The sequence below is a fragment of the Protomyctophum bolini genome (assembly GCF_963924005.1).
Source record: "Protomyctophum bolini genome assembly, chromosome: 6".
NCBI lineage: Eukaryota > Metazoa > Chordata > Actinopteri > Myctophiformes > Myctophidae > Protomyctophum > Protomyctophum bolini.
The window spans coordinates 50,449,183-50,476,555 of NC_137867.1; the positions used below are offsets into that span (position 1 = coordinate 50,449,183).

Sequence of the window (27,373 nt, forward strand, 5' to 3'; positions counted from 1 at the left end):
ACCTGATCGAAGCCAGGCTGGGGATCCTGGATCTACTGGACGAGGAGTGTAAGGTAGGATCTGTAGATCTGCTAAGGTAGGAACCTCATTCAGCAGCCTCTAGGGACCCAGACGGTGGAGCTAACCGTCAGCCTGGCTCAGCAGCCTCTAGGGACCCAGACGGTGGAGCTAACCGTCAGCCTGGCTCAGCAGCCTCTCTAGGGGCCCAGACGGTTGAGCTAACCGTCCGGGACGAAGACTTAAACAATATATAGCAGATCTACAAGCTCTCGTAGCGCGGCACTCTGTGTACTCCCCTGAACGCAGCATTAATCCGTGTAGAAATCCATGTCGTATACGCCTCAAAAATAACTGATCTACAAGCTCTCAATCGTGTGTTGCAGCGTGACACGTTGAGAGCTTGTAGATCTGCTTTCCCCCCCCCCCCTTCTGCACGTCTGTGTTGTTTTCCAATATGAACCGTCCTGGTTGTTGTTTCAGGTTCCAAAGGGGACGGACAGGAACTGGGCTCAGAAGCTGTACGCTCAGCACGGCGCCAGCGCTCACTTCCAGAAGCCTCGCATGTCCAACGAGGCCTTCATCATCATCCACTTCGCCGACAAGGTGAGACAGAACCTCTAAAACACCTAGTTTACCCACCCCTTCATCACCCCTTTAAAACACCTAGTTTACCCAGCCCTTACCCACCCCTTCATCACCCCTTTAAAACACCTAGTTTACCCAGCCCTTACCCACCCCTTCATCACCCCTTTAAAACACCTAGTTTACCCACCCCTTCATCACCCCTTTAAAACACCTAGTTTACCCACCCCTTCATCACCCCTTTAAAACACCTAGTTTACCCAGCCCTTCATCAGCATCCACTTCGCCCACAAAGTGAGACATTTACAATTTACAATTTAGGCATTTATCAGACGCTCTTAACCCATTCTGACCTGAGATCAGATTCAAAAAATGTTCTTCTACATCCTGACAGTTTTCTGAAAAAGCTACGTTTCTATGTCAGTCGTTCTTTGATTTTTCAAAAATAGCAGACCTACAAGCTCGTAGCGCGCCACTCGGTGGCGCGCTATGAGCTTGTAGATCTGCTATTTTTCAATAGCTAAAGCATAACGTAATGCTAACACCAAAAGGGGTTCCCTCCCCAAAATGGGTTAATCCAGAGCGATTTACATGAACACATTTAGATCTGAGGACGATTCCTAATAAATGTCTTCTAAATCCTAAAAGAGATCCTTCTGAAGATATGTTGTTCCAGGGACCCCCCATCTGAAAATATGTTGTTCCAGGAACCCCCCATCTGATAATATGTTGTTCCAGGGACCCCCTTCTGAAAATATGTTGTTCCATGTTGTTAAAACACCCTGGACAACGCTCCACACGTCCCAGACTCTTCTCCCTTCTCTAAAACACCCTGGACAATGCTCCACACGTTCCAGACTCTTCTCCCTTCTCTAAAACACCCTGGACAACGCTCCACACGTCCCAGACTCTTCTCCCTTCTCTAAAACACCCTGGACAACGCTCCACACGTCCCAGACTCTTCTCCCTTCTCTAAAACACCCTGGACAACGCTCCACACGTCCCAGACTCTTCTCCCTTCTCTAAAACACCCTGGACAACGCTCCACACGTCCCAGACTCTTCTCCCTTCTCTAAAACACCCTGGACAACGCTCCACACGTCCCAGACTCTTCTCCCTTCTCTAAAACACAGTTTTTTATGTGTTTTGGTGGCAGGTGGAGTATCAGTGTGACTGCTTCCTGGAGAAGAACAGAGACACTGTCTATGAAGAACAGATCAACATCCTGAAAGCTAGTAAAGTATGAACTGGAGGGGTGGGGGGGGGGGCTTATAATAAAACAGTGATATATAGCAGAAGATGCAAATAGTAGAGAGAAACGCATAGGCTACTTGGATTGGTCTTAATTAAATTAAGCTTATTTTATTTAACAATAAACAACATGAACAAAACAGAAGTGTAGCAGCCTTCATGAAATGCAGTGACGGACGCACAACAGAATACAGATCAGGCTTATGATAAATCGGCGACATATATAATCCAAAGCAGCAATTGTAAACGAAAGTAATTTTGCTTCTCTTAAAATTGAACTGAAACTCAGATGTGAAAAAAAACACCACCCGACCGTAACATGAATGAACTCTGAAATCAATCAATCAATGACAGCCGGCGTTCAGTTCCCTCTAGAGTCTAGACTCTAGAGGGAACTGAACGCCGGCTGTCATAGAGTCTAGAGGGAACTGAACGCCAGCTGTCATAGAGTCTAGAGGGAACTGAACGCCCGCTGTCATAGAGTCTAGAGGGAACTGAACTGAACGCCGGCTGTCATAGAGTCTAGAGGGAACTGAACGCCAGCTGTCATAGAGTCTAGAGGGAACTGAACGCTGTCATAGAGTCTAGAGGGAACTGAACGCCAGCTGTCATAGAGTCTAGAGGGAACTGAACGCCAGCTGTCATAGAGTCTAGAGGGAACTGAACGCTAGCTGTCATAGAGTCTAGAGGGAACTGAACGCCAGCTGTCATAGAGTCTAGAGGGAACTGAACGCTAGCTGTCATAGAGTCTAGAGGGAACTGAACGCTAGCTGTCATAGAGTCTAGAGGGAACTGAACGCCGGCTGTCATAGAGTCTAGAGGGAACTGAACGCTAGCTGTCATAGAGTCTAGAGGGAACTGAACGCCAGCTGTCATAGAGTCTAGAGGGAACTGAACGCCGGCTGTCATAGAGTCTAGAGGGAACTGAACGCTAGCTGTCATAGAGTCTAGAGGGAACTGAACGCTAGCTGTCATAGAGTCTAGAGGGAACTGAACGCCGGCTGTCATAGAGTCTAGAGGGAACTGAACGCCGGCTGTCATAGAGTCTAGAGGGAACTGAACGCCGGCTGTCATAGAGTCTAGAGGGAACTGAACGCTAGCTGTCATAGCGTCTAGAGTCCAGGCTCTATTCCATCATGGAACTAAAAACTAAACAAAAACTAAATAATGGCAGGCCTAAAAGTAACCGTTTGGCTACCATTCAAAGTGTAAACGAACGGCATTTTGCCGTAAAATTAACTGAAATAAAGCGTCATTTAACGGAGGCTTTATGACAGCAGCGAGACGAGCGCTTTCTGCGAGGCGCGCGCATCAGAGCCGCCTGGGAGAAATGAGAGGCCCTGTGCTTTAATAATCAATATGTTAACCCATTCTGACCTGAGATCAGATTCATACGAGGTTTCCACTGGACACACACTGGTCTGATGAACCCATTCTGACCTGAGATCAGATTCTAAAAATGTCAGTCGTTCTTCGATTTTTCAAAAATAGCAGACCTACAAGCTCGTAGCGCGCCACGAGCTTGTAGATCTGCTATTTTTCAATAGCTAAAGCATAACATAGTGCTAACACCAAAATGGGTTCCCGGACAGAATGGGTTAATATCCAAAACTATACAAAAATTATCACATTTATATCTATTTAAGGACAAACCTTATTAGAAAAAATGTTAATAGTATATGAAAGCCTTTTTAAATGGCTAAATACTGTAGGTTACTCGCAGGTGCTGCCAAATAAATAATTAGGCCTCATGTCATGCAGTCAGTTGCGCAAATATAGGTCAGATCAATTAGCAGAGTGGAGCAGCTTGGAAATATGCAAAAAAAGAAAAAGGAAATATGTAATTAAATAGTTAATATCAGCAGGTCATTATATATATTTATATATATTTCAGTTCCAGATGGTAGCAGATCATTATATATATTTATATATATTTCAGTTCCAGATGGTAGCAGATCTGTTCCAGGACAAGCAGCCGGTCATCACCGGTTCCTCCTCCAAGCCTCCCAGCAGGGTGAACGTCAGAGCTGCCAAACCCACCCCTAAGACCCCCAACAAAGACCACCGCAAGACCGTAGGACTGCAGGTAAAACCACCCCCTAAGACCCCCAAACCCACCCCCTAAGACCCCCAAACCCACCCCCCTAAGACCCCCAACAAGGGCCACCGCAAGACCGTAGGACTGCAGGTAAACCCACCCCTACTCTGAGAGTGTACAAATGGAACCAAATGCACCCGCGTGTTTACACTCTCAGAGTTACGGACCCATACGGGTCCATTTGGTTCCTAACTATCATTTAGCTGGGGGACCCCCTGGGACTCCCTCAAGGACCCCTGGGGGTCCCTGGACCCCACCTTGGGAACCGCTGGTCTAGTGGATCTGTAGATCTGATAAAAAGGGCCACAGCAAAGGTCCTAAAATATATGTCCTCATTATATGTGTGTGTGTGTGTGTGTGCGTGCGTGCACGTGCGCGTGCATGTGCGTGCGTGCGTGTGCATGTGTCTGTGCGTGTGTGTGCGTGCGTGCATGTGTGTGCGTGCGTGCATGTGTGTGTGTGCGTGTGCGTGTGTGTGTGCGTGTGCGTGTGTGTGTGTGTGTGCGTGCAGTTCCGCAGTTCCCTCCACCTCCTGATGGAGACGCTCAACGCCACCACGCCTCACTACGTCCGCTGCATCAAACCCAACGACGTGAAGGAGAGCTTTATGTAAGACACACCCCCTCATTAACATAACCACACCCCCCTCATTAACATAACCACACCCCCTCGTTAATATAGCCACACCCCCTCGTTAACATAATCACACCCTCTCGTTAACATGTCGTTCCTGATTGTGTTTGCGCTTTACGCAAATCACACACACACTTCACACGGGATCTGCACGTCTGTGTGGGCGTAGCGCCAGGGCCCTCCGAGGGGTTGATTTGGCCCTGTGTGTTGCTGCGCTGCGTATGTCAGTCAGTCAGTCAGTCAGACAGACAGACAGTCAGTCAGTGAGTCAGTCAGTCAGTCAGCCAGCCAGCCAGCCAGTCAGTCAGTCAGTCAGACAGACAAGAAGCCAGTCAGTCAGACAGACAGACAGAACACCAGCCAGTCAGTCAGTCAGTCAGTCAGTCAGTCAGTCAGTCAGTCAGACAACCAGCCAGTCAGGGTCCATAAATGAGCAGCAGTGTCTGGGTCACATGCTGTCTCTCCTGCTGGCTCACAGGTCACAGCTCTGTGACTGAGAGCTGTGTTTCTGTCTCACTAACGCAGAGCTCTGGGGCTCAGTGATTCTCTATCATTTGGACACCGTACTAACGCAGAGCTCTGGGGCTCAGTGATTCTCTATCATTTGGACACCGTACTAACGCAGAGCTCTGAGGCTCAGTGATTCTCTATCATTTGGACACCGTACTAACGCAGAGCTCTGAGGCTCAGTGATTCTCTAGTATTTGGACATCATACTATGTGCTCGATGCTGCGGAGCAGACTCAGGTAGGACCATTGATCGATCTATGGATGGATTGTAGAGGTGTGTGTCACAGTTAAAACTGCCCCACAGTTAAAACTTCCCCACAGTTAAAACTTCCCCACAGTTAAAACTGCCCCACAGTTTTAACTGTCTGTCTGTGTCCCACATGGAGATCTCTGTGTCTGTCTGTCTGTCTGTCTGTCTGTGTCCCACATGGAGATCTCTGTGTCTGTCTGTCTGTCTGTCTGTCTGTCTGTCTGTCTGTCTGTCTGTCTGTCTGTCTGTCTGTCTGTCTGTCTGTCTGTGTCCCACATGGAGATCTCTGTATCTGTCTGTCTGCCTGTGTCTGCAAAGTGGACTGGTTAAGTAATCAATTGGCAATCAATCCCATCCATTCCTGAGACTAAACTGCTTGTTTTAATTCTCTGGTTGCCAGGTTTGATTCCCGCCGTGCCTTCCAGCAGCTAGTATAATAATAAGAATAATGTGTTGCCAGGTTTGATTCCCGCCGTGCCGTCCAGCAGCTCAGAGCATGTGGAGTTCTGGAGACCATCCGTATCAGTGCTGCAGGATACCCTTCACGGTTAGAATGTTATTGTTATTAATATTATTATTATTATTATTACAGGATACCCTTCACGGTTAGAATGTTGTTGTTAATATTATTATTATTATTATTATTATTATTATTACTACAGGATACCCTTCACGGTTAGAATGTTGTTGTTATTATTATTATTATTATTATTATTATTATTACTACAGGATACCCTTCACGGTTAGAATGTTGTTGTTATTATTATTATTATTATTATTATTATTATTATTATTATTATTATTACTACAGGATACCCTTCACGGTTAGAATGTTGTTGTTATTATTATTATTATTATTATTATTATTATTACAGGATACCCTTCACGGTTAGAATGTTATTATTATTATTATTATTATTATTACAGGATACCCTTCACGGTTAGAATGTTATTATTATTATTATTATTACAGGATACCCTTCACGGTTAGAATGTTGTTATTATCATTATTATTATTAGTATGATTCTTCTCCTCCTGTTTATCCTCGATGATTCCCTGCGATTATTGTATTAATCAATAACATCCTTCATGAGGCGTTAGTAGTTTAGCTGATTTAGTTTAAACTAATCAATAACATCCTTCATGAGGCGTTAGTAGTTTAGCTGATTTAGTTTAAACTAATCAATAACATCCTTCATGAGGCGTTATTAGTTTAGCTGATTTAGTTTAAACTAATCAATAACATCCTTCATGAGGCGTTATTAGTTTAGCTGATTTAGTTTAAACTAATCAATAACATCCTTCATGAGGCGTTAGTAGTTTAGCTGATTTAGTTTAAACTAATCAATAACATCCTTCATGAGGCGTTAGTAGTTTAGCTGATTTAGTTTAAACTAATCAATAACATCCTTCATGAGGCGTTATTAGTTTAGCTGATTTAGTTTAAACTAATCAATAACATCCTTCATGAGGCGTTAGTAGTTTAGCTGATTTAGTTTAAACTAATCAATAACATCCTTCATGAGGCGTTAGTAGTTTAGCTGATTTAGTTTAAACTAATCAATAACATCCTTCATGAGGCGTTATTAGTTTAGCTGATTTAGTTTAAACTAATCAATAACATCCTTCATGAGGCGTTATTAGTTTAGCTGATTTAGTTTAAACTAATCAATAACATCCTTCATGAGGCGTTATTAGTTTAGCTGATTTAGTTTAAACTAATCAATAACATCCTTCATGAGGCGTTATTAGTTTAGCTGATTTAGTTTAAACTAATCAATAACATCCTTCATGAGGCGTTATTAGTTTAGCTGATTTAGTTTAAACTAATCAATAACATCCTTCATGAGGCGTTAGTAGTTTAGCTGATTTAGTTTAAACTAATCAATAACATCCTTCATGAGGCGTTAGTAGTTTAGCTGATTTAGTTTAAACTAATCAATAACATCCTTCATGAGGCGTTAGTAGTTTAGCTGATTTAGTTTAAACTAATCAATAACATCCTTCATGAGGCGTTATTAGTTTAGCTGATTTAGTTTAAACTAATCAATAACATCCTTCATGAGGCGTTATTAGTTTAGCTGATTTAGTTTAAACTAATCAATAACATCCTTCATGAGGCGTTATTAGTTTAGCTGATTTAGTTTAAACTAATCAATAACATCCTTCATGAGGCGTTAGTAGTTTAGCTGATTTAGTTTAAACTAATCAATAACATCCTTCATGAGGCGTTAGTAGTTTAGCTGATTTAGTTTAAACTAATCAATAACATCCTTCATGAGGCGTTATTAGTTTAGCTGATTTAGTTTAAACTAATCAATAACATCCTTCATGAGGCGTTATTAGTTTAGCTGATTTAGTTTAAACTAATCAATAACATCCTTCATGAGGCGTTAGTAGTTTAGCTGATTTAGTTTAAACTAATCAATAACATCCTTCATGAGGCGTTAGTAGTTTAGCTGATTTAGTTTAAACTAATCAATAACATCCTTCATGAGGCGTTAGTAGTTTAGCTGATTTAGTTTAAACTAATCAATAACATCCTTCATGAGGCGTTAGTAGTTTAGCTGATTTAGTTTAAACTAATCAATAACATCCTTCATGAGGCGTTAGTAGTTTAGCTGATTTAGTTTAAACTAATCAATAACATCCTTCATGAGGCGTTAGTAGTTTAGCTGATTTAGTTTTGTTCAAATACTAAATCAATATAAATGAGTGTACTGTATTTTGTTGTCCCACGGCCGGGGAGATTCTATTGTATTGTTGTCCCACGGCCGGGGAGATCCTATTGTATTGTTGTCCCACGGCCGGGGAGATTCTATTGTATTGTTGTCCCACGGCCGGGGAGATTCTATTGTATTGTTGTCCCACGGCCGGGGAGATTCTATTGTATTGGGTCGGCCCTAAAATTATGATGACGGGGAATTATTTTGGGTAGTTGTTATTCCAGGTTGTGGTTTCCTGCCTGATGACTACAAACCAGGGTTCCCATGGTTACAGCCAGGGTTCCCACAGTTACAGCCAGGGTTCCCACGGTCAGGAAGTGCAAACCACTGACTAGAAACCGAGTGCCGCGCTACGAGCTTGTAGATCTGCTATGTTTCAATAGCTAAAAGTATAACATAATGCTTAAAACCCCAAAAGGAATGCTTTATTCCCAGGCTAGAGCACGGCGACATCTGACAGTTGTCTGGCGCTCATTTCTCATCCTGAATGGGTTATATTATTATCTTATTATCTTATTATGTATATTATTATACGCTGCATCCTGCATGATTCAATCAAGTTGTTGATTCACCTGGAAATGTGTTTTAGTGTTTAGTGACAGAGTTCCTGTGTTACTGTGTGTGTGCGTGCGTGCATTTGTGCACGTGTGTCAAATGTTTACATTATTTTTTTACAGACACAACTAGTCTAAACAAGTCTAAAACTGAAAGGCTAAACAGGTCTGTAACTAAGAGAGTGTAACACATGGAACCAAATGGACCCTTATGGGTCTGTAACTCTGAGAGTGTACTAATGGAACCAAATGGACCCTTATGGGTCTGTAACTCTGAGAGTGTACTAATGGAACCAAATGGACCCTTATGGGTCTGTAACTCTGAGAGTGTACTAATGGAACCAAATGGACCCTTACGGGTCTGTAACTCTGCGTTAAATTAACATTGATTTTACAATATAAATTGGGGGTCCCAGAGATGGAAATGCCATTAAATGGGGGTCCGTAGAACTAATGCATGTCAAACTGGGGGTCCTTGAAATTAAACGGGTTGAGAATCACTGCTAGAGCCTTTAAAACTTATCTTATGGGGGGTCCTTCCACTGGGGGTCCGCGGGGCTGATGGGTGTCAGTTTGGGGGTCCTTGACGTGACCAGGTGACGTGACCAGGTGTGACCAGGTGACGTGACCAGGTGTGTGTTCCCAGATGGACCTACGCTGAGTTCTTCAGCAGATACAGAGTCCTGATGAAGAAATCTGACCTTTCTGTCGGAGACAAGAAGCTGGTGTGTAAGACCCTGCTGGAGACGCTGGTTAAGGTGAGACGCACGCTCTGTCTGTCTGTCTGTGTGTGTGTGTGTGTGTGTGTGTGTGTGTGTGTGTGTGTGTGTGTGTGTGTGTGTGTGTGTGTGTGTGTGTGTGTGTGTGTGTGTGTGTGTGTGTGTGTGTGTGTGTGTGTGTGTGTGTGTGTGTGTGTGTGTGTGTGTGTGTGTTTGATTGATTGATTGATTGATTGAAAAATGTATTAACAGTTTGCATAATTACAGTAACATTTTAAGCACAAACTCAATACAAAGACTGTTAACTGTGAGTGGACGACCCAATTAAGCATTACACTTTAAGAGGGTCCACCTTGTTCAATTCATCAAAACATTCAGAGACGTACAAATAGACACTTTTATGTAGACAAAGAACAGAACAGGAATTCATCATAAAGGAGGTAAAAAGGGAAAAGAAACATATACAGTGAGGGGAAAAAGGGGGGATTCAGATTTTACGGGGGCCAGTTTCGAATTGCAGCCGTCCGTAGGTGCTCTTTGAGAGCGGTTTTGAAGGAGTCAAGGGATTCACATGTCTTAATGACTGTTGGTAGGGCGTTCCAAATTTCGGTGGCATAGGAGTGAAAATAATTTAGTCCCTTGTTTGTGCCGAATCTGGGTTGTACATGGTTTGTTGCATTCCCTCTGGTGTTGTGGGTGTGGACTTCGTTTACGTGTGTGTGTGTGTGTGTGTGTGTGTGTGTGTGTAGTAGTAGAGGGACCCCCTGGGGACCCCCACACGGTAACTGGGGGTGATTATATAGTGATGGGAGTTTAATCGGTATCGGCCGATTTGAGTAGTTTTTAGATTAATCAGTATCGGTTCGATTAATCAATCGGTCCGTCTTTACAGATAAACAAGCCAAAAAGTAACAGCTTCAACAAATCTACAAGCTCACAATATTAAATTAAAGGTATTTAAAGGACAACTTTAGTTTTCTCATTTGCTGCTTTCTTTCGTTTTGGGGGTTTTAGCTGCGGGGTGGGGGCATTCCAACATGGGGCTAAATACTTTTTTTTACATTTTTTTTATCATTTACTATAGTCCTACTAGACCCCAAGAAATTACACCTGGCCACAAAAGATCACAGGATCTACTGAATGTGAAGGAGGCCTACTGGGGGGAAGCCGCGTGTTGGAGATTAAACGACAGATAACCGCCAGAACCAGCAACTGCATTTATTTAATCACATGTTGAAAAATGTGGTTTACAATATGTCGGAGAAACGGGTAAAACAATAGCTACAAGGCTGGGACAACACAGATGCAATATTAAACAATGCAAAAAAGACAACCACAAGGTTGGTTCAACATTTCATGGCTCACGGCATTGAAGCTCTAAAAGGCGCCGGACTTCAACACAATCCCAACTGGACAGTTTTAGGACAAAGACGTTTTAATGAAAAACAGTGGATTAAGAACCTCAACACGGATTTCCCTGGAGGTTTAAACATGCCTAAAATCAGACCTTGAACACAACCAAAATTTTAACTCAGGATTAAACTGGAGAAAAGTGATTGGATCAGACTTCCTTCGGATACATGGCGAATGCATTCATTCCTTGCATTGTGCAATGCAAGGACTCCTTCGGTCTTATGTGTAAGCACAGTGCACTGATATCACCCTGTAGGGTCTATAGGTCTGATATCACCCTGTAGGGTCTATAGATCTGATATCACCCTGTAAGCACAGTGCACTGGAGTCTTACTGTGCCCTCCTGGTCTCTCCCAGGATCCAGATCAGTACCAGTACCAGAAGTACCAGTTCAGGTTAGGGTTAACCCTTCATCTCCCTCCTCCTCCTCCTCCTCCTCCAGGATCCAGATAAGTACCAGTTCGGGCGCTCTAAGATCTTCTTCCGGGCGGGCCAGGTGGCCTACCTGGAGAAGCTCCGGGCCGACCGGTTCCGCTACGCCTGCATCCGGATCCAGACGGCCGTCCGAGGCTGGCTGGGCCGCGTGCGCTACCGCAAGATCTACAAGACCGCCGTCACGCTGCAGAGATACGGCCGCGGATACCTGGCGCGCAGGTAGGAGGGTCTGGAGATCTGATATCACCCTGTAGGGTCTATAGGTCTGATATCCACCTGTAGGTACTATAGGTCACATCACACCCATTTTAAAAATCCCTTCACTGGTTGCCTGTTTTATCTAGAATTGATTTTAAGGTCCTTCTGCTGGTTTTTAAATCTATCCATGGTAATGCACCTACATATTTGTCCGAAATGCTCCCTGGGTACGTGCCTGGAAGAGCTCTTAGATCCTCGGGAACTGCTCTCTTAGAGGTTCCTAAGACTAGACCTAAGACTAAAAGGCATGGAGAAGCAGCCTTTAGCCATTATGGTCCTGTAATGTGGAAGAGCCTGCCAGTTAACCTGCGGCTCTCTGAATCCACGGAAATTTTTAAAAGAAACCTTAAGACATACCTTTTTAACATTGCGATTAATTAGCTCATACCATTATCCTTGTCTATAATGTTTTTCCTAAATGTTTTCTTCTTTTTTTCTTCTTTGTTTTTCCATCTCCTTTAATGTTTTTATATTTGTAAACTGTGAAGCACACTGAGTTGCACTTGCTGTATGAAATGTGCTATACAAATAAAGTTTTGATTGATTGATTGATTGATAGGTCTGATATCACCCTGTAGGGTCTATAGGTCTGTTATCACCCTGTAGGGTCTATAGGTCTGATATCACCCTGTAGGGTCTATAGGTCTGATATCACCCTGTAGGGTCTATAGGTCCTGATGCCTGGCCCAGAATATTATAACATTTGATGTATTCATGTATTTTTCCAGGTATGCAGAGAACTATACTATTAACTACTTTTGTTCCCAAAACGTACCCCGCCACTAGGGGGCGTCATAACCCAGGTCCGTATATATACGTACCCCGCCGCTAGGGGGCGTCATAACCCAGGTCTGTGTATACGTACCCCGCCGCTAGGGGGGCGTCATAACCCAGGAAAAAGTGAACGCGTATTGTGGCCCCTGGAACTGGGGTTTATGCTAACGGATAGTGGTAGAGATAGAGTTAATGTATCTATGTATATTCCAGGTATGCAGAGTATTTGCGTCAGACGCGTGCGGCCGTCGTCTCCCAGAAGAACTACCGCATGGCGAGAGACCGACGGGCTTATCTGAGAGTGAGACGGGCTGTTGTCACCATCCAGGCTTTCACCAGAGGAATGTACACGCGACGCATTTACCAGGAGGTAACAGACACTACCCACTACACACTACACACTACACACTACACACACTACACATTTACCAGGAGGTAACAAACACTACACACATTCAATACACACTACACACTACACACATTCACTACACACTACACACATTCACTACACACTACACCATGGTTCCCCAATTAATTTTCCTCAAGGGCCATATTTTGACGAGGGTACCAGGCTGGGGGCCGAGTCGGCAAGCGCGAGGTCGACGTCTTGCCCTGAAAATTTATGTTCAGGGCAAGACCCATTTGAAAAGGATGCCCAGTTTGACATGCATAGGCTACTGACCCCCATTTAATGCCATTTAGATATATATATATATTTTAATTCTTCCAGGGGCCACAAGGGGGGTCCCTGGAACTACATATTATGAGATGGGGGTCCGTGGCCCAATAGAGATAATTCTGGGGGTCCTTGACATGAAAAAGGTTGAGCAACGATTCAACCACATAGAAACATGAGTTTTTCAGAAAAAGATTAGGATTTTTTTTATCTACCTCAGTCCAAAATGGGTTAATGTGGGGTTTTCTTATCGTTTCTTACTGTGTTTCTTACCGTGTTTCTTAACGTGTTTCTTATCGTGTTTCTTACCGTGTCCTCAGTTCCTGCTGCACCACAAGGCGCTGCTCATCCAGAAGACGGTCCGCGGTTGGCTAGCGCGGCAGCGCTACGTGACGGCGCGGCGAGCGGCCGTCACGCTGCAGTGCGCATGGCGCAGCGTGCTAGCCCGGCGGCGCTACAAGCTGCTGAGGATCGAGGCGCGCTCCGCGTCTCACCTCAAGAAGCTCAACACGGGCATGGAGAACAAGATCGTACAGCTGCAGCGCAAGATGGACGAACAGGTGCACATTCACAGCGTCTCGTATTGATTCATGTCGGTACCGCTCCCTAAGCTACATCTCGTTAGCGCTGGAATACTCGCGAAGAACGGGATGTAGCTAAAGCTGGAATGCTAGCTAACGGGATGTAGCTAAGGCTGGGATTCTAGCTAACGGGATGTAGCTAAAGCTGGAATGCTAGCTAACGGGATGTAGCTGAGGCTGGAATGCTAGCTAACGAGATGTAGCTCAGACTGAACTGAACTACAAGTGTTAACACTTTCCCCTTGTGGTTTCAGTCCAAAGACTACAAGTCCCAGAACGAGCAGCTGTCGACGGCTAACGTAGCGCTGGGCGGCGAGGTGGCCAAGCTGCAGAAGGACCTGGAGGTTTCGCGCGGCCGCCAGACGGACGCGGCGCAGCTCAGCGACCTGCAGGCGGAGCTGGAGAGGCTGCGCGGCGAGCTGGCCGACGCCCACCAGGCCGCCCGCCGCGCAGAGGACCAACACGCCCGCCACAAGGGGGCGTGGCAGCAGGTGAGCGCTGGGCGGCGGTTTCAGGGTTGATTTGTTGACACGGCGAGATTTTGCTTTAGTCGTTTAGTCTCTCTTCTTGAATAGTTTTCATTTCGTTTCAGTCACATTTTAGTCACCTGGGAATGTTTCAGTGTAAGAGTGTCGTAAGATTTTAGTCGACCAAATCTACAGTTGATTTAGTCGACTAAAATGCATTTTTGTGGCGGTGTATTGATGCCGTCGTAATGGCTGAAAATAGCAGATCTACAAGCTCACAACGCGTCGCAGCTTGTAGATCTGCTATTTTCAGCATGCAAGAAAGTGTAAAATGACTCATACTGGATCTCTTGTCCACTAGTCCCTTCATAACATTTTAGTCTAGTTTATATTTGTTGACAACATTTTCAATATATTTAGTCTTAGTTTTAGTCATCATAACTTGGTTTTCTATTTAGGTGGAAAAAGGTAGTCGACGAACATTTGTCGTCTTAGTTTTAGTCGACGAAATCAACACTGATTGGTTTGATTTGGTTATATTTGTTTGAACAGTCGAGTGCAGTGTAACAATCGGCCATTTGTTTAGAAAGGAAAATCATTAACTAAAGGAAAAAGACGGGATCGGCAGGTTTTTAGCTCAATGAAACTCACGTATTTAATAACTAAACGAAACAATCAGGTAATACAATATGCTCGCTTTTGACCATATACCAAAATAATAAACAGACAAAACAAATCAACACTCAATTCCTCAATCCCCTTTCAACCCAACAAAGTCCCAACGTCAGTTGTAAACAACAAACACAACAAGTTCGTCATGCGAGGCAGGCGCTTTGAATCAACAACGGTCCCGCGACCGTCCTCCTCTCAGCACGCTCCCACAGTATAGTTCCTCAGATCCACATGAAGCGCACGTTAATCCTTTAGGAATCCAACAGAACACGGATTTATCTCACCCGTGATGCTCCTCGTTGACCGGCAGTTAATTCCTGGATTCAGCGCAGACGACACAGTCTCCCCTGCCTTCCAACACGGCCACTTACTCCGCGTTTGGCTGAGCCCGACAGCTTGTAGTTTAGGCTGCAGGTTTACCAGTAGTTAGTCGATGTAACTTTCCCACTAACCACCGACCCTGGCGCCTCCGAGATCTCCTCCTCACACCCGTTCACACTAGTACACCGGTCTCCCTTCTTCCTGCACCACACCCTCTATTTGTCAAGTGGCGTGTGGCAGCAATCACTGTCATGCTAATCAGGCCCATTACCTCCCACATGAATTGGAAGTGCACATATCACAGGGTTTCGCATGTATTCATATCACACTTATACAATTACACACATTGGAAAAAGCAGATAATAATAATATAACGTGCATTTTGTCACCGCAGTATGGTACGGTACGGTGCAGTGGTAAAGGCTGGTGTTTCTCCTCAGAGAGTGCGTACGGTACGGTAGGGTAGAGTACAGTATGGTACGGTACGGTGCAGTGGTAAAGGCTGGTGTTTCTCCTCAGAGAGTGGAGGAGTTGGAGAAAGAGAACGCTGAGCTTCGCACGGAGAAGGACGAGATGACCAGAATGCACCAGACCAGGACCGCTGAAGGTAAACACCTCACTACACCTGGTTACACCTCACTACACCTGGTTACACCTGGTTACACCTCACTACACCTGGTTACACCTGGTTACACCTGGTTACACCTCACTACACCTGGTTACACCTGGTTACACCTCACTACACCTGGTTACACCTGGTTACACCTCACTACACCTGGTTACACCTCACTACACCTGGTTACACCTCACTACACCTGGTTACACCTGGTTACACCTGGTTACACCTCACTACACCTGGTTACACCTGGTTACACCTCACTACACCTGGTTACACCTGGTTACACCTGGTTACACCTTACTACACCTGGTTACACCTCACTACACCTGGTTACACCTGGTTACACCTCACTACACCTGGTTACACCTGGTTACACCTCACTACACCTGGTTACACCTCACTACACCTGGTTACACCTCACTACACCTGGTTACACCTCACTACACCTGGTTACACCTCACTACACCTGGTTACACCTGGTTACACCTCACTACACCTGGTTACACCTGGTTACACCTCACTACACCTGGTTACACCTGGTTACACCTCACTACACCTGGTTACACCTCACTACACCTGGTTACACCTGGTTACACCTCACTACACCTGGTTACACCTGGTTACACCTCACTACACCTGGTTACACCTCACTACACCTGGTTACACCTGGTTACACCTCACTACACCTGGTTACACCTGGTTACACCTCACTACACCTGGTTACACCTCACTACACCTGGTTACACCTGGTTACACCTGACTACACCTGGTTACACCTGGTTACACCTCACTACACCTGGTTACACCTCACTACACCTGGTTACACCTGGTTACACCTCACTACACCTGGTTACACCTGGTTACACCTCACTACACCTGGTTACACCTCACTACACCTGGTTACACCTCACTACACCTGGTTACACCTGGTTACACCTGACTACACCTGGTTACACCTGGTTACACCTCACTACACCTGGTTACACCTCACTACACCTGGTTACACCTGGTTACACCTCACTACACCTGGTTACACCTGGTTACACCTCACTACACCTGGTTACACCTCACTACACCTGGTTACACCTCACTACACCTGGTTACACCTCACTACACCTGGTTACACCTCACTACACCTGGTTACACCTCACTACACTACAGGACCACCAGAATTACTTAACGTGGTCTGCTGTAGCTGCAAGAAAGACTGCAGTACGAAGAGATGCACATGCAAAAAACATGCTCCCTTGCACTGCCATATGCGGAGAATGTCGTGGTACTAGCTGTACAAATTCCCAGTTGCCTGATTTTTCTGATGACTAGAATCATACAAAAGGAGTTGAGGATCACGTTTGAACAATAAAATAAACAAAAAAGAAAAAACACAAAAAGAACCTCCCCTGTTGTTGCTACCTTGTCGTGGTGGGGAGGCTTGTGTGCCTCTGTGACCCTGAGGACTATACCGGTGGGGGTTATGCCCCCGGTAGGTACAACCAAGCCCGGTAGGTTTCAGGTTAGAGGCCAGTCCAAAAGCAGCATTGCCATCAACCATTAGCAGTAGAATGGTTGGAGGAGGATTTGACGGATTTATGCATTTGTCATACATATATGAATGGTGTTTTTGATGTTATTCTATGAAGTCACAATATTTCGATGAAATGGTTCATGAAAGTCTGATCAGTGTGTTTGATATCATTAACAAACAATGTAAATATTATACATTTTGGGGAAAAGTAATTTTCGTGATATGCAAATGTGGGCATATTCAATATATATTAAGCTAATTTGCATATTCAAATTAAGTTTCAGAGAAACTTGTAATACAAGAAAGTTTAGTTTTCATGTTAAGATTCATTGTGGAAAGTTTCATTGTGATAGGACAAAAGAAAAAAAAAAGCCCATTAGGGTGTTTAGTTTTCTCGAGGTATTAGCACACATCTTGAATTGATAATTAAACATATTTCCGCATCTAGGATTTCTTAGGACTTTTAGTATGTTGTTCTAGACACCTCATAGAGATGATCTATGGTGAAAAAAAATCTATTTGAATTAGTCTGTCTGGAAATGCTACTTTGCCTGGACTACATCTGAAAACTCCCCAGCAGCAAATTATTTAGTTAAAAACTGTTCTGCTCTGAAATAATATATGTTCAAAGATCGGCGCCACATTTTCACGATTTTTCAAAAATAGCAGACCTATAAGCTCGTAGCGCGGCACTCGGTGCCGCGCTATGAGCTTGTAGATCTGCTATTTTTCAATAGCTAAAGTATAACATAATGCTTGAAACACCAAAAGGGGTCCCCGCTCCAAAATGGTTTACATGCCGACGTGGTCAGTCTGCTAACATTCGGCGGATTACACCATTTATGACTCTTTTTTTTTTCTTTTTTTTAATCCGAAATGAGTTAACATCACAGGCAGACTCTTCACATACTAGAGCATGTCTGGAATAAATGAGTTAACATCACAGGCAGACTCTTCACATACTAGAGCATGTCTGGAATAAATGAGTTAACATCACAGGCAGACTCTTCACATACTAGAGCATGTCTGGAATAAATGAGTTAACATCACAGGCAGAATAAATGAGTTAATATCACAGGCAGAATAAATGAGTTAATATCACAGGCAGAATAAATGATCAATATCACAGGCAGAATGAATGAGTTAATATCACAGGCAGAATGAATGAGTTAACATCACAGGCAGAATGAATGAGTTAATATCACAGGCAGAATAAATGAGTTAACATCACAGGCAGAATAAATGAGTTAATATCACAGGCAGAATGAATGAGTTAATATCACAGGCAGAATAAATGAGTTAACATCACAGGCAGAATAAATGAGTTAATATCACAGGCAGAATGAATGAGTTAACATCACAGGCAGAATGAATGAGTTAATATCACAGGCAGAATAAATGAGTTAATATCACAGGCAGAATGAATGAGTTAATATCACAGGCAGAATAAATGAGTTAATATCACAGGCAGAATAAATGAGTTAATATCACAGGCAGAATAAATGAGTTAATATCACAGGCAGACTCTTCACATACTAGAGCATGTCTGGAATAAATGAGTTAACATCACAGGCAGAATAAATGAGTTAATATCACAGGCAGAATAAATGAGTTAATATCACAGGCAGAATAAATGAGTTAATATCACAGGCAGAATAAATGAGTTAATATCACAGGCAGACTAAATGAGTTAATATCACAGGCAGAATAAATGAGTTAACATCACAGGCAGAATAAATGAGTTAATATCACAGGCAGACTAAATGAGTTAATATCACAGGCAGAATAAATGAGTTAATATCACAGGCAGACTAAATTAGTTAATATCACAGGCAGAATAAATGAGTTAATATCACAGGCAGAATAAATGAGTTAATATCACAGGCAGAATAAATGAGTTAACATCACAGGCAGAATAAATGAGTTAACATCACAGGCAGAATAAATGAGTTAATATCACAGGCAGAATAAATGAGTTAATATCACAGGCAGAATGAATGAGTTAACATCACAGGCAGAATAAATGAGTTAACATCACAGGCAGAATAAATGAGTTAATATCACAGGCAGAATGAATGAGTTAACATCACAGGCAGAATAAATGAGTTAATATCACAGGCAGAATAAATGAGTTAATATCAGAGGCAGAATAAATGAGTTAACATCACAGGCAGACTCTTCACATACTAGAGCATGTCTGGAATAAATGAGTTAACATCACAGGCAGAATAAATGAGTTAATATCACAGGCAGAATAAATGAGTTAATATCACAGGCAGAATGAATGAGTTAACATCACAGGCAGAATAAATGAGTTAATATCACAGGCAGAATAAATGAGTTAATATCACAGGCAGAATAAATGAGTTAACATCACAGGCAGAATAAATGAGTTAATATCACAGGCAGACTAAATGAGTTAATATCACAGGCAGAATAAATGAGTTAATATCACAGGCAGACTCTTCACATACTAGAGCATGTCTGGAATAAATGAGTTAACATCACAGGCAGAATAAATGAGTTAATATCACAGGCAGAATAAATGAGTTAATATCACAGGCAGAATAAATGAGAATCACAGGCAGAATAAATGAGTTAACATCACAGGCAGACTAAATGAGTTAATATCACAGGCAGAATAAATGAGTTAACATCACAGGCAGAATAAATGAGTTAATATCACAGGCAGACTAAATGAGTTAATATCACAGGCAGAATAAATGAGTTAATATCACAGGCAGAATAAATGAGTTAATATCACAGGCAGAATATGAGTTAATATCACAGGCAGAATAAATGAGTTAATATCACAGGCAGAATAAATGAGTTAATATCACAGGCAGAATAAATGAGTTAATATCACAGGCAGAATAAATGAGTTAACATCACAGGCAGAATAAATGAGTTAATATCACAGGCAGAATAAATGAGTTAATATCACAGGCAGAATGAATGAGTTAACATCACAGGCAGAATAAATGAGTTAATATCACAGGCAGAATAAATGAGTTAATATCACAGGCAGAATAAATGAGTTAACATCACAGGCAGAATAAATGAGTTAATATCACAGGCAGACTAAATTAGTTAATATCACAGGCAGAATAAATGAGTTAATATCACAGGCAGACTCTTCACATACTAGAGCATGTCTGGAATAAATGAGTTAACATCACAGGCAGAATAAATGAGTTAATATCACAGGCAGAATAAATGAGTTAATATCACAGGCAGAATAAATGAGTTAATATCACAGGCAGAATAAATGAGTTAATATCACAGGCAGAATAAATGAGTTAATATCACAGGCAGAATAAATGAGTTAATATCACAGGCAGAATAAATGAGTTAACATCACAGGCAGACTAAATGAGTTAATATCACAGGCAGAATAAATGAGTTAACATCACAGGCAGAATAAATGAGTTAATATCACAGGCAGACTAAATGAGTTAATATCACAGGCAGAATAAATGAGTTAATATCACAGGCAGAATAAATGAGTTAATATCACAGGCAGAATATGAGTTAATATCACAGGCAGAATAAATGAGTTAATATCACAGGCAGAATAAATGAGTTAATATCACAGGCAGAATAAATGAGTTAATATCACAGGCAGAATAAATGAGTTAATATCACAGGCTGACTCTTCACATACTAGAGCACGTCTTGAGTCTTTTAGTCTTCAGTCTTGGACGACAGAATGAAAACCGTTAACACGCTGCCATTCCATTCCAGCCCAGCAGAGGGCAGCGTCTCAGCGGGAGACGTCGCTGACGTCGGAGCTGGACCAGGAGAGACAGCGCTACCAGAACCTCCTGAAGGAGTTCAGCCGACTGGAGCAGCGCTACGACAACCTACAGGAGGACATGAGCCTCAATAAGGTACCTAACTATGTCCCCTATGCCCTACATCCTACGCTCTACACCCTACAACCTACACCCTACACTACACTCTACACCCTACAACCTACAGGAGGACATGAGCCTCAATAAGGTACCTAACTATGACCCCTACGCCCCACATCATATGCCCTATGCCCAACGCCCAACGCCCTACAACCTACAGGAGGACATGAGCCTCAATAAGGTACCTAACTATGACCCCTTTTTTGTCTGTAGTTCATCATAAGGTGTAATTTGTACCTTATTGTGTGTCTGTATTTCATCATAAGGTGTAATTTGTACCTTTATTGTGTGTCTGTAGTTCATCATAAGGTGTAATTTGTACCTTATTGTCTGTAGTTCATCATAAGGTGTAATTTGTACCTTATTGTCTGTAGTTCATCATTAGGTGTAATCTGTACCTTATTGTCTGTAGTTCATCATTAGGTGTAATCTGTACCTTATTGTCTGTAGTTCATCATAAGGTGTAATTTGTACCTTATTGTCTGTAGTTCATCATAAGGTGTAATTTGTACCTTATTGTCTGTAGTTCATCATTAGGTGTAATTTGTACCTTATTGTCTGTAGTTTCATCATTAGGTGTAATCTGTACCTTATTGTCTGTAGTTCCATCATAAGGTGTAATTTGTACCTTATTGTCTGTAGTTCCATCATAAAGTGTAATCTGTACCTTATTGTGTGTCTGTAGTTCATCATAAGGTGTAATCTGTACCTTATTGTCTGTAGTTCATCATAAGGTGTAATCTGTACCTTATTGTGTGTCTGTAGTTCATCATAAGGTGTAATTTGTACCTTGTGTGTCTGTAGTTTCATCATTAGGTGTAATTTGTACCTTATTGTCTGTAGTTCATCATAAGGTGTAATCTGTACCTTATTGTCTGTAGTTCATCATAAGGTGTAATTTGTACCTTATTGTCTGTAGTTCATCATAAGGTGTAATCTGTACCTTATTGTCTGTAGTTCATCATAAGGTGTAATTTGTACCTTATTGTCTGTAGTTCATCATAAGGTGTAATCTGTACCTTATTGTCTGTAGTTTCATCATAAGGTGTAATTTGTACCTTATTGTCTGTAGTTCATCATAAGGTGTAATTTGTACCTTATTGTGTGTCTGTAGTTCCATCCGGGCCACAGGAGGAATCCGTCCAATCAGAGCAGCCTGGAGTCTGACTCCAACTACCCGTCTGTCTCTACGTCTGAGGTGGGAGACACCGAGGACGCCATCCAGCTGACGGAGGTATTGATTATCTATTGATTATCTATTGATTATCTATTGATTATCTATTGGTTATCTATTGATTGTATCTTAACCCCATTTTGGTGTTAGCGTTACGTTATGCTTCAGCTATTGAAAAAATTGCATATCTACAAGCTCGTAGCGCGCCACTCGGTGGCGTGCTTGTAGGTCTGCTATAGAGATAAGAATATTCAGAATTTTTCCTGTTTTTTTTTTTTTTGGCATTTTGCTTTTCGCTTGCCGTATGCTAACGCTCTGTGCAATTATTAGCTTGTCATTGACTCCCATGTTAGCGCGGCGGAAAGAATGTCTCGTATCTCCTAATCCAGGGCGCTCTCCGTGGTGTTGAAAGCATCGATATGCTGGCGCTTCATTTCTGCTCCTCATCCGTCTCTCCCGCAAAATATGAACGCTTTTTGGAACGTATATAAATAAATTAAGATGATCGGGGATTGTGAGGTCACTTTGTAAAGTCAACCTTTTTAAGAAAGTGTTTCCGGTTCATGGCTTTCAGAGTAAAAGCGATCAGACAACTCTGGCACCCCGGAGCTTCTATTTTGATGCACTTCCGGCACTGATTGTGTTTTAATGATCTCTCACCTGATTGGCGGTGTGTCCTGTCTGTCAGGATATGGCCGTGGAGATGTTTTAATGATCTCTCACCTGATTGGCTGTGTCCTGTCCGTCAGGATATGGGTGTGGAGAAGGCGGCCATGGACCTCGGCCTCTTCATGAAGCTCCAGAAGAGAGTCAGAGAGCTGGAGCAGGAGCGACGCAGGCTGCAGAGCAGTCTGGAGGCACGGGGCTCTAAGGTGAGAGGCTGCAGAGCAGTCTGGAGGCACAGGGCTCTAAGGTGAGAGGCTGCAGAGCAGCCTGGAGACACGGGGCTCTAAGGTGAGAGGCTGCAGAGCAGTCTGGAGGCACGGGGCTCTAAGGTGAGAGGCTGCAGAGCAGTCTGGAGGCACGCAGCGCTAAGGTGAGAGGCTGCAGAGCAGTCTGGAGGCACGGGGCTCTAAGTTGAGAGGCTGCAGAGCAGTCTGGAGACACGGGGCTCTAAGGTGAGAGGCTGCAGAGCAGTCTGGAGGCACGGGGCTCTAAGGTGAGAGGCTGCAGATCAGTCTGGAGGCACGGGGCTCTAAGGTGAGAGGCTGCAGAGCAGTCTGGAGGCACGGGGCTCTAAGGTGAGAGGCTGCAGAGCAGTCTGGAGGCACGGGGCTCTAAGGTGAGAGGCTGCAGAGCAGTCTGGAGGCACGGGGCTCTAAGGTGAGAGGCTGCAGAGCAGTCTGGAGACACGCAGCACTAAGGTGTGATTATTTATTGCTAACCTGGTCTTACTACAGTCCTGACCTGAAGTCAGCTTGTGGTACCTGGCCTTACTACAGTCCTGACCTGAAGTCAGCTTGTGGTACCTGGCATTACTACAGTCATGACCTGAAGTCAGCTTGTGGTACCTGGTCTTACTAGTCCTGACCTGAAGTCAGCTTGTGGTACCTGGTCTTACTAGTCCTGACCTGAAGTCAGCTTGTGGTACCTGGCCTTAGTACAGTCCTGACCTGAAGTCAGCTTGTGGTACCTGGCCTTACTAGTCCTGACCTGAAGTCAGCTTGTGGTACCTGGCATTACTACAGTCCTGACCTGAAGTCAGCTTGTGGTACCTGGCCTTAGTACAGTCCTGACCTGAAGTCAGCTTGTGGTACCTGGCATTACTACAGTCCTGACCTGAAGTCAGCTTGTGGTACCTGGCATTACTACAGTCCTGACCTGAAGTCAGCTTGTGGTACCTGGCCTTAGTACAGTCCTGACCTGAAGTCAGCTTGTGGTACCTGGCATTACTACAGTCCTGACCTGAAGTCAGCTTGTGGTACCTGGCCTTAGTACAGTCCTGACCTGAAGTCAGCTTGTCTTAGTACAGTCATGTTTCCTTGTTTATTTGTCATTGAGTTTAAATGTATCTTGTTTTGTTTTGTTTTGTTTTGTTTTTTTAGGACGAGAGCAGAAGCCCAGCGTCGGAAGAAGAGAGCGCAGACGAAGCTTACAACACCTTCAAGGTATAGTTCTAACATCTGACCATAACTACTGACATCTGACCATAACTACTGACATCTGACCATAACTACTGACATCTGACCAGAACTACTGACATCTGACCAGAACTACTGACCATAACTACTGACATCTGACCATAACTACTGACCATAACTACTGACATCTGACCATAACTACTGACATCTGACCATAACTACTGACATCTGACCATAACTACTGACCATAACTACTGACATCTGACCATAACTACTGACATCTGACCATAACTACTGACATCTGACCATAACTACTGACCATAACTACTGACATCTGACCATAACTACTGACCATAACTACTGACATCTGACCATAACTACTGACCATAACTACTGACATCTGACCATAACTACTGACCATAACTACTGACATCTGACCATAACTACTGACATCTGACCATAACTACTGACCATAACTACTGACATCTGACCATAACTACTGACATCTGACCAGAACTACTGACATCTGACCAGAACTACTGACCATAACTACTGACATCTGACCATAACTACTGACCATAACTACTGACATCTGACCATAACTACTGACATCTGACCATAACTACTGACATCTGACCATAACTACTGACCATAACTACTGACATCTGACCATAACTACTGACATCTGACCATAACTACTGACATCTGACCATAACTACTGACCATAACTACTGACATCTGACCATAACTACTGACCATAACTACTGACATCTGACCATAACTACTGACCATAACTACTGACATCTGACCATAACTACTGACCATAACTACTGACATCTGACCATAACTACTGACATCTGACCATAACTACTAACATCTGACCATAACTACTGACCATAACTACTGACATCTGACCATAACTACTGACATCTGACCATAACTACTGACATCTGACCAGAACTACTGACCATAACTACTGACATCTGACCATAACTACTGACCATAACTACTGACATCTGACCATAACTACTGACATCTGACCATAACTACTGACATCTGACCATAACTACTGACCATAACTACTGACATCTGACCATAACTACTGACCATAACTACTGGCATCTGACCATAACTACTGACATCTGACCATAACTACTGACATCTGACCATAACTACTAACATCTGACCATAACTACTGACATCTGACCATAACTACTGACCATAACTACTGACATCTGACCATAACTACTGACCATAACTACTGACATCTGACCATAACTACTGACCATAACTACTGACATCTGACCATAACTACTGACATCTGACCATAACTACTGACCATAACTACTGACATCTGACCATAACTACTGACCATAACTACTGACATCTGACCATAACTACTGACCATAACTACTGACATCTGACCATAACTACTGACCATAACTACTGACATCTGACCATAACTACTGACATCTGACCATAACTACTAACATCTGACCATAACTACTGACCATAACTACTGACATCTGACCATAACTACTGACATCTGACCATAACTACTGACCATAACTACTGACATCTGACCATAACTACTGACCATAACTACTGACATCTGACCATAACTACTGACATCTGACCATAACTACTGACATCTGACCATAACTACTGACCATAACTACTGACATCTGACCATAACTACTAACATCTGACCATAACTACTGACCATAACTACTGACATCTGACCATAACGACTGACCATAACTACTGACATCTGACCATAACTACTGACCATAACTACTGACATCTGACCATAACTACTGACATCTGACCATAACTACTGACCATAACTACTGACATCTGACCATAACTACTGACATCTGACCATAACTACTGACCATAACTACTGACCACAACTACTGACCAGTGTTGTTTTCATCGACTAAAAGTAAGACCAAAAATGTTTCGTCGTCTACCTTTTTTCACTGAGGAAAACTAAATGGAAACTAAGCTATGATGACCAAGGCATGCTGAAAATATCAGATCTACAAGCTCACAGCGCGTCGTAGCGTGACGCGTTGTGAGCTTGTAGATTGGCTATTTTCAGCAAGTGTAAAATTAGGCCTTTCGACGCCATCAAGGCCCGCCAAAACGATATTTAGCTTTTTTTTTGGCCAAAGTATAAACATGATGGTTACGGTAATGTGGTAACCACGGTTACACCAGTCAAACTGTCCGTCAAAGTGACCGGCCAATCACAGCACGTCGTTTCCGGGACAAAAATGATTGTGGTGATGTTTGATTGGTTAAAAAAAAGACAGATACAGGAAGTAGAGTCAAGCGGTGGCGATTGATTGGTTTAAAAAATAAACCCACAGATCCAGGAAGTGGAGTCGGAGAACAAGAGGCTCCGTAACGACCTTAACGAGCTGAGGCGGAGCCTAGCTGACCAGGCGTCCAGTGAGCTGCAGGACGGCTACAGCCTGCTGCTGGCTCAGCTGAAATCAGCCAATGAGGAGCTGGACGCCCGCAAGGAGGAGGTGCTTATCCTCAGGACTCAGATCGTCTGCAACAACAACAACGAACGCACCGTAAGCTAGCCCGTCCCATATGCAGCTAGCCCCTCCCATATGCAGCTAGCCCCTCCCATATGCAGCTAGCCCCTCCCATATGCAGCTAGCCCCTCCCATATACAGCTAGCCCCTCCCATATGCAGCTAGCCCCTCCCATATACAGCTAGCCCCTCCCATATGCAGCTAGCCCCTCCCATATACAGCTAGCCCCTCCCATATACAGCTAGCCCCTCCCATATACAGCTAGCCCCTCCCATATATCCTATATACGCGTACGTGCGTGCGTGCTCATGGTTATTATTGGCAGCTCATGGTACATGCTGTGACGCGTTCTGTCCACAGGAGGGCAGTGGCGTGCGTGGGTTGAAGGACGAAGACAAAAGCATCCAGGATTATAATGGACTCTGTGAGTCCAAGAAGTAAGTAACCTCTCTCTACCGATTCTCTCTCTCCCTATAGTGCTGTCTACATAACAATCTATAAGTCCAGTCTAACTCTATGTCTCTCTACCTCTCTCTCTCTATCTCTCTCCAGTGTAACTCTATGTCTCTCTACCTACCTCTCTCTCT

The 27,373-nt window shown here is 43.4% G+C and overlaps 1 protein-coding gene across 3 annotated transcripts in view; it reads left to right on the plus strand.

Moving 5' to 3' along the window:
- Window positions 1-27,373, plus strand: part of myo5b (myosin VB) — a 68,797-nt gene that overhangs the window by 27,657 nt on the left and 13,767 nt on the right. For 2 of the 3 annotated variants that reach the window (XM_080766382.1, XM_080766384.1), the window contains 18 exons: window positions 1-53; window positions 481-603; window positions 1,739-1,822; window positions 3,773-3,919; window positions 4,443-4,540; window positions 5,785-5,871; window positions 9,252-9,363; window positions 11,180-11,391; window positions 12,418-12,574; window positions 13,201-13,440; window positions 13,716-13,952; window positions 15,441-15,528; window positions 20,810-20,955; window positions 22,094-22,213; window positions 22,903-23,025; window positions 24,199-24,261; window positions 26,610-26,822; window positions 27,147-27,223. The exon at window positions 1-53 is cut by the window's left edge and continues 88 nt beyond it. In XM_080766382.1, the coding sequence (XP_080622508.1) occupies window positions 1-53; window positions 481-603; window positions 1,739-1,822; window positions 3,773-3,919; window positions 4,443-4,540; window positions 5,785-5,871; window positions 9,252-9,363; window positions 11,180-11,391; window positions 12,418-12,574; window positions 13,201-13,440; window positions 13,716-13,952; window positions 15,441-15,528; window positions 20,810-20,955; window positions 22,094-22,213; window positions 22,903-23,025; window positions 24,199-24,261; window positions 26,610-26,822; window positions 27,147-27,223 (2,380 nt within the window). Of the gene's footprint in view, window positions 54-480; window positions 604-1,738; window positions 1,823-3,772; window positions 3,920-4,442; window positions 4,541-5,784; window positions 5,872-9,251; window positions 9,364-11,179; window positions 11,392-12,417; window positions 12,575-13,200; window positions 13,441-13,715; window positions 13,953-15,440; window positions 15,529-20,809; window positions 20,956-22,093; window positions 22,214-22,902; window positions 23,026-23,155; window positions 23,190-24,198; window positions 24,262-26,609; window positions 26,823-27,146; window positions 27,224-27,373 lie in introns of all 3 variants that reach the window. The other variant, XM_080766383.1, reaches the window with a different exon arrangement.